Source organism: Habropoda laboriosa, unplaced genomic scaffold (assembly GCF_001263275.1).
Source record: "Habropoda laboriosa isolate 0110345459 unplaced genomic scaffold, ASM126327v1 scaffold40, whole genome shotgun sequence".
Taxonomy (NCBI): Eukaryota; Metazoa; Arthropoda; class Insecta; order Hymenoptera; family Apidae; genus Habropoda; species Habropoda laboriosa.
Window position 1 is genome coordinate 3,227,338 of NW_017100231.1, and position 15,412 is coordinate 3,242,749.

General features: G+C 41.7%; 1 protein-coding gene across 1 annotated transcript in view; it reads right to left on the minus strand.

The window, feature by feature from the left end:
• Nucleotides 1–3,692: 3,692 nt before the first annotated feature.
• LOC108571475 (neurobeachin) overlaps nt 3,693–15,412 on the minus strand; it is a 664,931-nt gene continuing 653,211 nt past the window's right edge. Inside the window, exons 44-56 of the mRNA XM_017933530.1 lie at nt 11,012–11,124; nt 10,782–10,922; nt 8,785–8,904; nt 8,489–8,641; nt 8,345–8,417; nt 7,150–7,334; nt 6,225–6,402; nt 6,062–6,148; nt 5,817–5,984; nt 5,446–5,709; nt 5,131–5,327; nt 4,894–5,045; nt 3,693–4,752 (exon numbers count right to left, since the gene is read on the minus strand). Coding sequence (XP_017789019.1) covers nt 4,662–4,752; nt 4,894–5,045; nt 5,131–5,327; nt 5,446–5,709; nt 5,817–5,984; nt 6,062–6,148; nt 6,225–6,402; nt 7,150–7,334; nt 8,345–8,417; nt 8,489–8,641; nt 8,785–8,904; nt 10,782–10,922; nt 11,012–11,124 — 1,922 coding nt within the window. The 3' untranslated portion in view covers nt 3,693–4,661. The remainder of the gene's footprint in view (nt 4,753–4,893; nt 5,046–5,130; nt 5,328–5,445; nt 5,710–5,816; nt 5,985–6,061; nt 6,149–6,224; nt 6,403–7,149; nt 7,335–8,344; nt 8,418–8,488; nt 8,642–8,784; nt 8,905–10,781; nt 10,923–11,011; nt 11,125–15,412) is intronic.

Sequence of the window (15,412 nt, forward strand, 5' to 3'; positions counted from 1 at the left end):
ACGGGCAGCTCTCCGTATCTAAACGAACCGCGTTTTTTTTCTTTTCTTTTTTAATCTTCTCGCATATTTTCTTCTTTTTCGCTTGCTACATTTTCGTTTCACCTTGTCTCGTCCGTTTTGCTGTCCTGGTTGAAACACGGTGCGTACAGGATTGTTCGAAATTGCCGCGCGATTTCGCTCACGAACGCGCGATGAACAACGCGAGACACCGTGTTTCTTTCTTTTTCTTTTTGGTTCGATACGGAAATCATCGGACGAACCCGCTCTCGAATTGTACAAATCTTTGTTTCTTTTCTTATATTCTTCCTCGTCGTCTTCGTGTGTTCGTTTCTTCGCTTCTTTTTTTGTCCTTTTTTTATCTTTTTTCTTTTTCTTATCTCGTTTTGTTGTCGTTCGCCGATCAGCGAATCTCGTTCGATTCGTTACAATAATTCATTAATAAGTACACGAGTGTCGAAATGCAACCACAAACGCGTGTGATGTCTCGAGAACACTAATCAATTATACCTCGTAATCATAGTAATGATAATTAATAATAACCATATGAATCAATAATGAGAATAATAAAGTGTAGTTGTAATTAATAATTATATAGGCAAACCTTTGTTGTAGCGTTGTACTTAGCGTTATTTAAAATAGTAGCGTTACTCTTATGTATATACCGAAGTTCGAGTACGGACAGAAAATTGATTTTTTTTTCTTCTTGTTTAACTTCCTTTATATATATATATATATTTCTCTCTCTACTCTTCATCACGCTCCATTTTTTTTTAAATTCTTTCCCCTTCTTGCTTTCGCTCATCGCGACACATTCTCACCGATTACGCCGCTTCGTGCTCGTCGTAGATGTCCATTCTCGCTCCTTTCCACGAATTTCTATCTTTTATGTACGAGCAAACACGAATTCCTCGAACCGCTTTCAAAAGTTCGAGACAACGCGTTCAAATTTCCCGCCTTTTCTCGAGCCCCGCGGCGACCGCGAATTCGAACGAAAGCAGAAAACACGGAGAGAATGTGGCGCGTGCCGTACTCGTTTCTTTTTCTCTTTTTTTGTCTTTCTTTCTTTGTTTGCTTCTTTTGTTTACTTTTCATCCTGCCATTTGCCCCCCTCCTAATTCCATCGTAGCGAAAATAAGGTGTCGATAGTACGCGACTGTACCATTAAGTACAATGTGTGAACAAGTTGCACGCGCGACGAGAGTCGTGGTCGTCGGCGCGTGCGCGAGAAATTAACATTATCCAAAGCACCAGGCACGATCCTCTCCCGCACACACATACAGACGCACACGCACGACACGTGCAAGTGACTCATCTTTTTCACTCTCTTTCACTCCCTCCCATTCGTCCTTAGTTCGATCCTCTCTACACCACCGCTTGTTATTCCCTCGTTTTTCTTTCGCCTCTGTTTGCTCCGGCTGGCCCAAGCTTCCCTCCCTCACTCTCTCTCTCTCTCTCATGCACATCTTCCTCTCTCGAAACACGCGAACGAAACGATACGAACAATCATGCAATAAGCACGCCCATAACGATTAGTTAGCGATAATACCATTGTTTAACACGTTGCTGCACACGTAACATTGTCCTATGCGTGTATAAATTGTACGATTAACGAGACCGGCAGCGAACCGGGTGCACAATACAAGAACCGACACTAAACGTTTATAATAAACCGTTATTACAACGTTATTACATCGTGACATCGTTAGTTTTTTGTTTCTTTTGTTTCGCAAGCTCAAGAAGTGATTGATCGCTAGAACGACGGCACCATGCACTTACTTTACATCTATCGTGTAGACAGTACTGTAATATGATATTATTTTTTTTGTTTTCTTTTAAGTGTTATCGACATCTAAGGAATTCGGGTACAGTCGGTAATCCGCAATACTTCCGCGAGCGAGTCTTTTTGACTAGACACATCCTGAGACACGTTCGCGTGTTTTTGTTTGATTCAGAGAAATTATTCCACTTCCACGTTATCTATATCGAGATAATTTTCGTTTTCTTTTCTTCTTTTGTTTTCGTTAAGCGTCATTTATTTGTCTGGTTGATTAAGTACTTTCCACAGTGCGTCGCAGAATTGTACAAGCGAAGGTTAAGTCTCGATTCCATCGAACGCGATCTGTACGCGTAGACTCGTCGAGAGGTAATGCAACGATTACCGACGTGGCCACAAAACGCTCGCTCCGAATTATTCTCATTTACGCTGCGTCCCTCTCACGCTGTCCTCTTTTCGCGCCCTCGCTCCCTTTGTCAACCTTGTTTACCACACCTCTCTCTCTCTCTCTGTCACTCGCTTTTATCTCGTTCTCTTACGAAGACCCTTCTGACTTGAACGTCACGCCACTAATCGTCACCGAAGGGAAACACATCGAGATCTCTAGCAAGACGACTAAGCGTGCGTGGTGTGAAAAGTAATTATCATCGGCTCACCGGACTGAAGAGAGAATTCGCTAGCCTACTATAACCACGGTAAGTAAACGACCAGGTAACGATCAAATCGCAGCTGCAAACAATCGAAGCTGTGCACACACGCGTTTTTCCTCTGATCCACCGGGTATAAACACCGGCGTTTTTATCCAAGGGAAAAAAAAGTGACTAGCATTCATTCTACAGCGAAACGACGAGTAGACAAGAGTCGCATGGATCATTCGCGATATTGTTTCTCAAACAGTTCCCTATACGTTTCTACATCTTCGATGATATTTATCCGATTATCTTCGCATTTACTCGTTCCCCTCTCTCTCTCACTCTCTTTCTCCCACTCCTTGTAATTTCGTTCTAAAACTTCGCGGTTCCCCCTGACGGGTCCGCGCGAAAACCGTAACCTAACCTCCTTCCGTCCCATTCGAATCGTCATACAGGCGACACGCTTTCACACACGAACAACGTCGATCCCCGCGCGATCGGCGCGAACGAATATTTCTTTTGCTCCGGGTGAATCCACGTGATTCAGACTCGCTCGTTCTATTTTTTTTTTCTTTTATTTTCTTTTTTTCTTTAAAGCCTATTTAATAATTCTTCGTCTCTGCTGATTAATTATACCTCGCGTGCGAAAATACCAAGTAATATCCTCGCGAAAAGTTAAGCTGGACGGCTTTGATAAAAAATTAGGATCTCTTTCGAAGGACGTGAACATCGGGGAAATAGGAAGTGTTGCGGGGTTTTTGATGGTGGGGGTGATCATGGTGAATGGTATTTATACGGTGTGTTCCTCGAGATGGGGGTGGGGGCGATCCAGCGTACACGCGCGGCCCTGCGAAAAAAGCGTCGATCGCCCCATGCGAAAGTGCCCTCTTGTGCAAACTCTGTACTTTGCTGTCCTATGTGTACGTAATTATTATACGCATGTGAAGAAATTTTTTTCTCTGCATGTACGCGGGGCCTGTCCCTCGCTCAATACCTGTGTGTATAAGTTTGTGGTAGTGTACGTGTCCTGTGTGTGTGTTACGTGTTGTTTACGTTTCTGTCTTTCTCGTTTAGAACTGAACTCACTAAGTGCTTAGCCAAAAAGTGTCTCATTATCACGAGCAGCAATATACGACGTCGGCGCAGAAATACAATTGGGAATACATGTCTCTCTTCCCCCCCCGCCCCCCACTTTTGAAATGGATACACGTTTCTCTCCTTCAATCTATCGCTCATTCGCTCGTCATCCTAGCACGGAATTATGCGTGACTAGCGCTAGAGGTGTGTGTGTCGGGAGCCGTGGCCACGTTAAAATTCCAAGGATAAGGAAATAACGTGGCCCCGGCATGCTACACAGAGACTGCTCGCGATCGCCTCGTAGCAGGACTGCTGTTCGAGGAATCTAATCGCGTTTAGAGCAGCGTCCAGAGAATCGGCCTTCGAGTATTCGCAAGCGTACAGATAGATTCGAGTGTGTTCGTAATTGACTAGCGGTTCGAGAGAGAGTGACACGGTTTCTATTCTTTTCTTTCAACGTTTGTGTGAATTTTTAATTTCCTCTCCTTCTCTCTCTCTCGTTCTATGCACGGTTAGAAAGCTCGAGGCAAGTGTCGATACCGACTGAGATCGCGGAATAACGCGAGCTCGAGCTTAGCCCCCGTGTTCGAAACTTCGCTCTACCTTCGTGCGCTTGCGCGTGATCGTCGATTCGCTCGCGTCATCTCACGGAAGCACTCGAATATTCTCCTCCCTTAGAGTCGCGAGAAAGCGAATATTTTTTTGTTTCTTGTTTTATTGCTAGAACGCTGAATATCGTGAGTATACCTGCTGCTCGGCGACTACTGTTCTCTGCGCCCACTACTTGATTGTAATAAACGATTACGAAAGCGTCGTTGCTCGTTGCTCCTATCTGTAAAACACTCAAAAATCAGACCGTTGCCCGTCATTTTTCTCGAGATCGCTTCTTGTTCGAAAGCGATCGAGACGATCGACGAACGTTCTTGTCCAATCTTCGCGTTATTGCACGATGCGTTTTTATTTTTCCCCTCCCTCTCGAATTCAACGTGTTATAGTTGAGTTAGTGTTGTACACACATGTTGGATGTTGCGAGACTGACTTTTAGGTGGATGTGATCGTTGCGACGCAACCATGATGATGGCTGAGAGAAATCTGTCTGTATTGTGCAAGGAAGACGAACGACAGATGAACACTTGTTCATTGCTCGTTCGACTTTGCTAGACGTACGCGAAGCAGTCTCAGTAGCGTTGCTGGAACTCGTGGTGCCATCTGTTGAAGTCGATGTGGAAAATCACAATCGATCCGTTGGCTAAGCCAGCTAGGAGAAACCTGAAACAGACGGTTAAAGAAGAGTTGTGATCAGAATCACAAGTGTAGAGCACTATCTTTACCGACCGAGAGTATGAGAAATAGGAACGAAACATTTTTTTTTTTAATGCAATTTTTAAAGTGACGTGAAGTTATACTTACTTTTGGTCGTGTGAAAGTGCTAGAGAACGCACACTGCTTTCACAAGCTGGGAATGCGTAAAGAAGAGCTAGATTGAACGTTCTCCAAACTTCTACGATTCGTTTGTCACCACCTGTCATTAAGTACTCGCCGTCTCTGCTGAGAAGTAGACACTGGAAAAAAATAAAATCATTCATGATACAATTATTAATATTTTTCAAAATCGTGAAGATCAGAAATTCGTCAGATATCAATTACTTGAAGATTATCGTTATGAGACTCGTGACGAAGGCGTTTTCCATTTATGGTGAACGCTGCTATGTGTCCTCGTTCATAATTCACCACAATGACACCTTCTCGCGACATTGCGATATTTTCAGGTGAAGAAAATCCATTTGGTGCTTCCAGCGATCTCAGAAGATCACCGAAAGTCGTGTGTACTAGAACTGGACCGTCTGTGAACAGAAATTAATAAGATAAACTCTATTTTATAAATCTTGAACATAACTTCAAGGAAAAATATAAAAGTATAATATATAAAATATATAAGTACAGTAATAGATAATTACGTACAATAAGATCCAGATACGACCAAGCCCAATTCAGCTGAAATAACGACAGCAGTGACCGGTTCTTCATGTCCCGTGAGGGTTGCTCGAGGTGCAGGGGCTTCACCTTCTCCAACGATCGTCTGCGTTCTAGCGTTCCAATGCCACAACAGAACAGTGCAATCAGCACTTCCAGATGCTATGTAGCAATCAGATGTAATATTGCATTCACTGCGTGACAAACATGTGACGACTCCATAATGGCCGAACACTATCTGCACGATTTTTGCTATAAAACGAAAAAGTATCAAATTATTGTTAACCAGATTTTTAACTTCAGAATCTTCTCCATCGTTCTTTTCTTCGACAGAAATATATTTCTACCAAATTTATTACCAGTTTCAGTGGAGAACACACGGAAGCTGTTATCCCAGAAACCACATGCGACCAAGAATCTACTGTCCACCGTTGTGACGAAGCAGTTGCTTCTTATTTTCAGCATCTGACTGAAATTGTCACCCAAGTGACGTCGCAGCGTGGGATTTGAGCTATTTGCCGCTTGTGCTGTAATAAATCATTTCGTTATAATAAATCTTTATACTACAACTTCCATCAGTCACTTTTTTATTATTTTTGATTACACTTACACAGGACAGGATCCATAGATAATGGCTGATTAGCAGCTTGAGCTTGAGGAGTATCTGCGTAACTCGGCGATTGTACAGATGCTACGAATCATCTTACGTTAATAAATTTCATGTACGTTTAACTATAATATAATTTATGTAAAATTGAAATAAATACCCGCATAGTTAGTGTTCCATCTATTGACAGCGAATTGCTGTCCAGTAGTGACTGTAACGACTGATGGTAAAGGTAACTGAGGATACGTGTTAGCTGAGATGTGACAAATTGGCGAGTTCGATGGGAACTTGATGGTCATACACACGTCGTCTGGGATGCTAGAGAACATCATCGGCGACTGCAACACGGGTGGCAACGTCTTGTCAAACTTCGCGGTAGTCTTCATGTTCGGTACGTTTGAACAGAAAGAAAAGCGTGCATTGTACGTTTCTGTAGGTAAAACAGACAGTAACTCGCTGCTGATTGATTTCTATGCAGGTAGGCTAGAGATGTGAAGGATGGATCTTGGTATTCTGTTATTCGTATGAAATGTTTTATTCTTCAATCTTATCATACGTTTGATCTTTTAACAAAATTAAAGTTTCTCGTTAAATTTTTTGTTTGAAAAATATAATTTAGTGCAAAAATGTGTACTTAAATTGGTTTAGACGAATAAAAATTATTTTGAAATTGATGTTTTACGAAGTAATTTTCTTTCAACCATAGACTATAGTTTAACATAGAAGGGTATGCTGTTTAATGAAAATTTCGCACACAACGCATGATAGAATTAACATGATAGGTCTAAACTATCAAACTATGAACTATCTCTCGATACTATGAACAATACGAATCCTTTTATGGATCAGCACTATTGCGCTAAAACTAACAGAATACTCTTACAGGCTCACATCTTCGTTAGAAACCATCAATTCGTTAATCTAGCTCACAGGTGGAAAGTCTCTCCGCCTTTCTCTAAACCAAGTACCTACGATACATTGCACACTCTTCCCGTTACACATATTTCTACTACCTAATATTTCTAATACTAAATATTGATTTCACTATAGAAAGCATGACGTACTATGAAATGAACATCGTTTACCAAATGCATCGCCGAGCTTCTCGGAGGATGCGGCTCCATTAAAAGTTGCGAGGGTGTTTGACCAAAGTTTCGTATTTGGTTCTCTATGGCTTCTCTCATTACCGGATCGGTTATCGTATCTAGATCCACGCTGCCTTCGTATGTTAAATAGTAGAAAACGTTTGTTGCTCTAACAGCTTCTGGACCTAGAAAAATTCCATTTCCTTTTTCATAGCGATGCTCCAACAGAAAAATCATTACACCACTTGGAACTGTTTCACATTTTTAACATGAATTACTCTGCAAAATTTTGTAGCCACAAAAATTATTTCAAATGTTTATTTTCAATATTTAATTAAATTTCAAATAATTTAATTTAATTCGATCACGAAATAAATCACGTCACTGGGTATACTTTCAATAGTTTTCTCGCGTAGGCGATCATCACTGGAGACGTCGATTGCTCCTGGCCGGTATTTCCGGTTGCTACGCTCTCGTGCAACCGACTGTAAATGTGTCGCGTATTAAGGGTGGCACGCATTGTCGCGGCGTGCACACGTGCCTAATTGGTTGGGACAAGAGCCGGGAGGAAGCTAACTAAAAACTAATTCTTTCCATACGCGCGGCGAGCGCCAGCATCTTCGAGGAAGCGCCGGATATAGAGGCGCCACCGGCAATTACCATCGGTGGAAATCTAATTTGACTCGACCACGCGTGTCCCAACACCCGGTCTACTACTAGCGCCATTGTCCAGATGCTGTCGTGTCGATTCGCCCAAGTGCTTTACGCGGAAGAGGTTAATGCTACTTGGGATTCTGTGAAACTTTACTAGATCGAATTATATTCTTTCCTATTTTTTTTTTTTTTTTTAAAATTTTAATTTTTTTTTTTTTTTTTAAAATTTTAATTTTTTTTTTTTTTTTTAAAATTTTAATTTTTTTTTTTTTTTTTAAAATTTTAATTTTTTTTTTTTTTTTTAAAATTTTAATTTTTTTTTTTTTTTTTAAAATTTTAATTTTTTTTTTTTTTTTTAAAATTTTAATTTTTTTTTTTTTTTTTAAAATTTTAATTTTTTTTTTTTTTTTTAAAATTTTAATTTTTTTTTTTTTTTTTAAAATTTTAATTTTTTTTTTTTTTTTTAAAATTTTAATTTTTTTTTTTTTTTTTAATAAGTTAGATGTTCATTAGTTAAACGAGACACCCTGTGTAATCGTACCTTTCTGTTTGTAACCAAATATCAAGTCGGTCCACTGGTGTAATTGACAAGACACGAACTCCGATTCAAGAGCCTAAAAAAAAGAAAAATGTATAGTTCCTTATTTTAATAATTTTTAAGTTACATTTGTTTTGCTTAACCTACCATACGATTAATTCGTATAAACTCTTCCGGGGAAGATGCCCACGGTGGTAATTCAACATCACCAACAACGCTACCATCTTCTTGCCTACCCAACCGATACCGGTTGCTGTTTACCAACATTTCCGGCAGGAAGAAAAATTCCGGAATCAATTCCTGTTAACAAGATAATTCATTTTATCGTGGCTCTTTAGGGTGTACGAACAGTAATAATAAAGATGTATATGCGAGCACATCCGTGTTCTGTAAACATGTAACATATACAGTAAACGCTTGGAAAAGTAAAGAATGAAGCGAACCTTAACGTCTGACGTATCACGTTGGCAATTCTTCCAAGAGAGGGCGATCGAGGAGAACAATCGATTCGGGTGGTCGAATTTGCCGCCTTGGAGCGCCAAAAACATCGTTGTCATAGGCTCCTGAAATACGAAACGAAATTAAGACTATTTTCTCTCGATATTCCTTTCACAAAAATAAACATCTCTGCAACATTGATAAACCATCAAGGATCGCATCCTAACCTCACATTCCAACAGATCGAACAGCGCTTAAGGCGACCGCGAATATTTTCCCACGAGCTCAAACAAAAGAAAAAAAAAAAAGGAAAGAGAAAAATTCTTAAACCATCACACGGGGAAAACACTTGCGCGTTTAAAGTCCCTATCGGTCCTCTGTCAGTCATCCACTCCACTGACAGGCTGATGAATGTTAACAGAGGACCCCCTGTGATCGGCGCGCGCGTCTCGTCGCGCGTAGGCGTCAAAAGATACGGCCATGATTTACAGTGCCCGCGTGTCGGCGAACGGGAGATTTTCGACAAGTTGCGTCTGGAACGCTTACAATGATCCAAGAAACGAGCAATTTGAAGCTGAGCGTTTTTACCGCCGCGAGGTCGAGCCGACCAACCGCGAGCGTGGTGTCGATGGTGCCCGAGTAAAACGGCCCGAAAGAGACAAGAAGTGGTGCAGTTATAAAGCAATAAATTGTTTACGATGCAGTATATCCTTACAAGGGGGGAGAACAGCGGGGCGTCTTGCCAGAGAAACAACGGTAAAATCGCTTACTGACGATTTGCATGTAAATGCGTGGAAATCGTGAGCCGTCTCCCGTTCCACCACCGGCATTCACATGAGATTCGATCGCCGTCCAGCGAATTGGCGCGCGCGCATGCGCAGTACGTGATAGATCGAATTGCTACGACGAATTTCTTTTCCATCCTCTCTCGTCTGTCTGTGTAGGTTACGGCGGGTAATTGCGATAATTGGCGCACGCGCGAGAAATCGAATTGCTGTGACGATGTTTTCTTTATTTCTATCCTTTACCCTGATAATTACGAGAATTAATGCACGCGCATGCGCAGCGCGCTTACGAGAATCAACGTACGCGCATGCGCGGTGCACTTGCAATAAATCGCGAGAAATCGAAGTGCGACGGCGAATAGTTCCTTTACTTCTATTCCCTCTCATCTATCTTTTGTACGTTATATCGGAATATTGCGAGAATTGGCGCACGCGCATGCGCACTGCACTCACGACAATTAGCTCACGCGCATGCGCAGTACACTTTCAAGAAATCGCGATAAATCGAATTGCTACGACGACTCCTTTCTTTACTTCTATCCTCTCGTCTATCCTTTCTAGGTTACGGCGGGTAATTACGAGAATTATCGCGCGCGCGCATGCGCAGTGCACTAGCGATAAGTCGCGTTAAATCGAATCGCGATGGCGAATATAGTTCCTTCGTTTCTATCCTCTCGTTTCGTCTCTCGCGAGTTGGGTGGATAATTACGAGGGAATTAACGTAGTCGTTAAGATAATAAAAACGCGAAGATAGAGAGAGGATGGGTGTATTTTTGCGTGAATTCTTGAAACAGGGGACAAGGGAGAAAAACCGCAGCGGAATACAAATGCACATATTTAACGGGAAGGCGGGCTTCGTTGACTCGAGGGCGTTCCGACGCCCCCAAATTAGTGTGCAGACACTACCGAATGCGTCGCCGAAATTTATGACTCGGACTGGACAGCACTCTGAAATAGACAGTCCGGGGGGAATCGAGGTTTCCTCGGGGTGTTGTTCTACGTTGCTCCAGGGATGTTTGTCGATAAGTTGGAAACACGCCTCGTGGAACTGAGCGCTATTTACTAAATATCGCATTAGAAAGGATACTCAATCGACGTGAACTGTGAACTTCGAGAGGTCTCTTTTTGGACACCTTCTATATGCACGACATACAGCTAAGTCTTGCTTCGAGTAAAAGGTAATTTACAAGGGAGAACAGAGATTTCGATGAACTTACCACACGGATCATCCAGTTCAACACAAACGCGGCGGTGGAATAGTGGGTGCCGTAATGGAACGGCGGTATACTGTCGTGCTCCCAGCTTTGAAAGCGTTCCTCGAAGTAAGCCCTTCTGCTCGGGTTCAACGCTCCGATTGGCTGTTGAAATACACACACACAGAGAGAGAAATATTGAAATAATCGTCGAATGAAAGAACGTACACGTTTAAAATGGTAATAATTCGTACCTTCGATAAGTCACGATAATTGCTGGGCAGACTGAGGTCCAGCTCTTTCGTCTCGTAGTTGGTCAACACCCAAGGGAACACGGGGTACTGGTTCAAATCGTTGTAAGTTCGACCTAGAGGGTAATTTGCATTGAAATTTTTCTCGTGAAAAGTTACTTCGTATTTCCTGCCTCTGCTCGCTCTTTATTCTACGATTGAAATTGCTAACCGGTGAGCTTTTCGTGTTAGGTAAAAATTGGTAACGCTGAATCTGCAGTAGGGACTTTATTCCCGTAGAATAAGTTGGACATTGTCCTTTTTAATTCATTATGTTGTTGCAGATATACGTGTTAACTGGTGAGCTTATTATTATTATTATTGTTGCTTTATGCCTATAATAGAAAAAATTATGCACTTTTACTAGATTTTAGTAAAATTGAACAATATAAATAATTTAGTCTAAATTATTTCCGTTGTCACTATCATCGTTGCTTTATACCTACAATAAATTTTCTAATAACGACACAAATTCGTACAAGTACGAATTCCATTAACCCCTTCACCTATAACAACGAGTCAGGCTCGTGGCAGAGATTCGTGTCAAGATGAGACAAAAATACTTATATTAGTAAGAAGAATTAATTCTAATCCTAACTTTCCTTTGAATTAGTAATTAATTTGTAACAGACTAACTTTTGTTACTTGCTACAATACTGAAACAGTAAACGGCTGACGCTTAGATACGTAGTCAGAAAAGAAATCATAGGTTAAGGGGTTAAAAAAATTCCGAAGAACAAAATAAAAAAAAAAAAAAAACAATCGTATCTATTAACAAGAAAGAAGGAACTGCAGCTGACAAACGCACGCCACAGAGACGTAATGCTATAAGCCGACATTTCGCTCGACCTCGTCGGCCCCCTAAGAAAACCCATAAACCGTACGAAAAACAAGGAAACAGCTTAATAAGCTTGCCGTTAATGACTTAAATACCGTTACCCGTTTAACGATGCACCCGCGCATCATCGAGAGAGCCACAGCCGAAGCGAAGTCGCGTGTGGTTCGGCTATAAGCCGAAATTCCTGGTCTAAACGGGGCCAAAAATAAACGAGCCGTAGCTACGCGCCCGGTGAGCCTTCCTTTTAACGCGTATAATCACCGGCCTAATTTTTTTGTCGCGCCCGACCGCGGTCACTCCTCTTCCTCGCGCCCTAGAACCGACGATAAAAGGAGAGAGAGACGGAGAGCGCTGTCTTACTAGGCTCGGTTCCCTCTAATTCTATTTTTACAGAAATGCACACACACACACACACATTCGTGACATGGACTACTCGCGAGAGGAGGGAAGAGGAGGTTCTCCGTTTAGTAAGCGCGTAACTCAGACCGTGACGGCTAATCGTTCCTGAAATTGTCACTTCTGGAGGTCTCACTCTTCCGCCCCCGCACTCGGAATCCCATCCCGAGATGCATTAGCGACGGCAGCATGGCTGCAAGCCTGACTTCGTCTAATCTCCCTCCCTGCCGCTAATTAAAATCCGTCAGCAAGTTTGTCAGACGACGTGCCCTCTATAACGTGCTCCTCTCTCGCCCAATTCGCCGCGGATCGTTTACGTGGGCATTTCATTCGTGGTATGTAGTTCGTTCTACTTCGTCTAGTGATTCGTTGACAGTTAGTTGAGTAGAGAGTGTGTTTTTTTTTTGTCGAGGAAAGAGTTGTTCTTTTTTTGCAGGATTTTTTGGCGGATGCTGGGTCAAATGTGACCCGAGGGAGTAGGATTCCGTGTAAGGCGAGCGAAAAAGTTGATACTGTTTCCGTGTAACGTGATTGAAAGTGCGAAAGGAGATACGAATTGTGAATTTGGAAATTTTGGGATAATTAAATTTGGCCCAAAACGCAATGTCGGTGGAAGTTAATTTTTAGTATATTTCCGGAGTTATAGAGGGTTCTACTGTGCTAAAATCTTCGGCACGCAAGTGGAATTAGGGTTTTTTATTTTAGTAGGCATCGTGTAGTTGGAGAAATTTCAGGTTTACTCCCGAGTCGATTTATTCCCGAGTAGGGTAATTTTCCAGCGGCCATGTTGATTCAGCATACCTTAATCCCGCGCCCATAGGGGCCGTGTCCGCGAAGCTTTCGTGGTACGATTGAAATAAAAAATATATTAATAATATAAGGAGAGGAGAGTCAGGAGAAATCTGAATGCTGGGTCAGCGGTGACCCGCTATGTAAGTCCGATTGGGACTCCAGAGTCCCATACCAGAAATCCATGATTTTTACATTTTCATGCATTTCAAGCAAGTAGTTTTAAATAGACTATTCTAATCCTGAAAAAAATTTCACGACAAATTTAAGACACCTCTCAGACTTAGAGGGTTAATAAAAATTCGTTAGAATATATGGGACTCTGGAGTTCCACTCTGACTTAAAGAGTTAATGAATTAAAAACTATTATGATAATGGTAACAAAAGACTGAAATTGACTTCAACTGATTACTGTAACAAAGCTTATTAAGGGGGTCTTCTAGTGTGACGGTTTCAAAAAATCGATTTTTATTTTTTTGCATCTATCGAAAGTACAACTCTTTAAGAATGTACTCCTGAAGTTTTATAGTTGTATTCAATAAAATAACGAAGTTATAGTTCGTTTAGTATGACACATCAAGGGAGAATCTAAATTGCACTGAGAACTTTAAACGCGTTTTTCTCGGAACCACGTTTTCTGAAATGGGTGCAAAAACTACTGAACCAATGGAACTCAAATTTTGCACATGTCTTCAGAACATGTGTGGCTATGGTCGGTAGTAGAATTATGCCATATTTTCTGAAATGGTTGCAAAAACTACTGAACCAATGGAACTCAAATTTTGCACATGTCTTGAGAACATGTGTGGCTATGGTCGGTAGTAGAATTATGCCAAAATATACATTTTTCTGATTTTTAGAGCCTCTGAAAGACTCATTTGTATTCAACGTGCCGCCATTTTTTTAATTTTCAATATTTTTCTTTTATTCTACTACCGACCATAGCGACATGCATACTAAATAAGAATCAATTGGATTTCTTTATTTCTGATAAGCAGAACAGCTCAAATCACGGTAACCATGGACCTACTTCATTTTTCATGCTCCTGTTTGACGTGTTCCACAGCAGCCATAGTTAATTATTTTTCAACAAAAAAATTTGTAACGATTCTTCAAGGACAAGTAAATACATAGGAATAAAGCTCGTGTTAATAACTGTTACCGTACTTCTGTAATAAATTAGCAAAAAAGGCCTAAAAAACCGGCCGTCACACTAGAAGACCCCGTTAATAGAAACAGCAAGAAAATATTAAATCATCCCGTAAGTTCGTGTCGAAAGCGAAAGTTATTCACTAAAAATCTAAGGAAATTCCAAAAGCAAATAGGAAAAAGTTACATTTTTTTTTTATCAAATTTAAAGATTCGTTAAAAATATCGATCTAAATTATCAAAATTCGGCACGAAGTTACGGGGAGAGACGCAGACTCCCAATCGGGAATCCATTCACTCCCCGCATCAAACACCGACAATTTCCTTAACCATCTCCACAAGGACGTCAACGAGAATAATCACGAAGCCTCGACAAACTCCTCCGATTCGTCCCCGAGAGCTGCGTAAAGAAAGAGAAAGAGAGAGAAGCACGAAGCCACTCAATTCGAGAGCGAACAAGAACAGCAAGAAGAAGGAGAAACGAAAGGGGGAAACGAAGGAAGGAAGGACTCACGGCGCGGCACACAAGGCCCGCGCTACAATGCGTCGTAAATCGTGACGCTGCACGAGCGTCGGTCGGACGTAAATAATAGTAAGGCCGCGTTATGCATCAAAGTGATTATTAATGGTAGCGTCGTGATGAGTGAGCGCTCTCTGAACGTTTCCCGACACCGGAATGCCCGCGACACGCGTGCCCATTCCCCGCGTCTGCCACTCTACTCCTTTACTTTTCACCCTAACTCCACCCCCGTGCCTCGCGGAACAACGTTATAATAAGTGCTAGGCAGCGAAGAGAGGCTCGTTTTTAACTCGCCACTCCTCGAGATTTACAGGGAGACGCGAGGCCCCGCCTGGAGAAAAATTGGCAGGAAACGACGGCGAAATGGTTTAACAGCCCCGCGACTGACAACGAGCGACTTTCTTTGATCGGTCGTTTCATTTGGTAAAGTGGATATTTATTTCGGTGGCGTCTGTGCGATATGGGCCAACCATGTGACTTTACGAAGACCCCAGCATACCTCCGTTACAGAACTCTCGACTGTCGTAGCGATGCTGTTTCGTTTCGTAATTAACCGCGCCAGTTGTCAGATTAAATATGAAATTTGATTGAAATCAATCAAGCGTGCAATACGTTGCAGAAAGTTTCTCAAGTGGTTCGATTAAATTGCAAATACCTCCAAAATAGGGTCTCG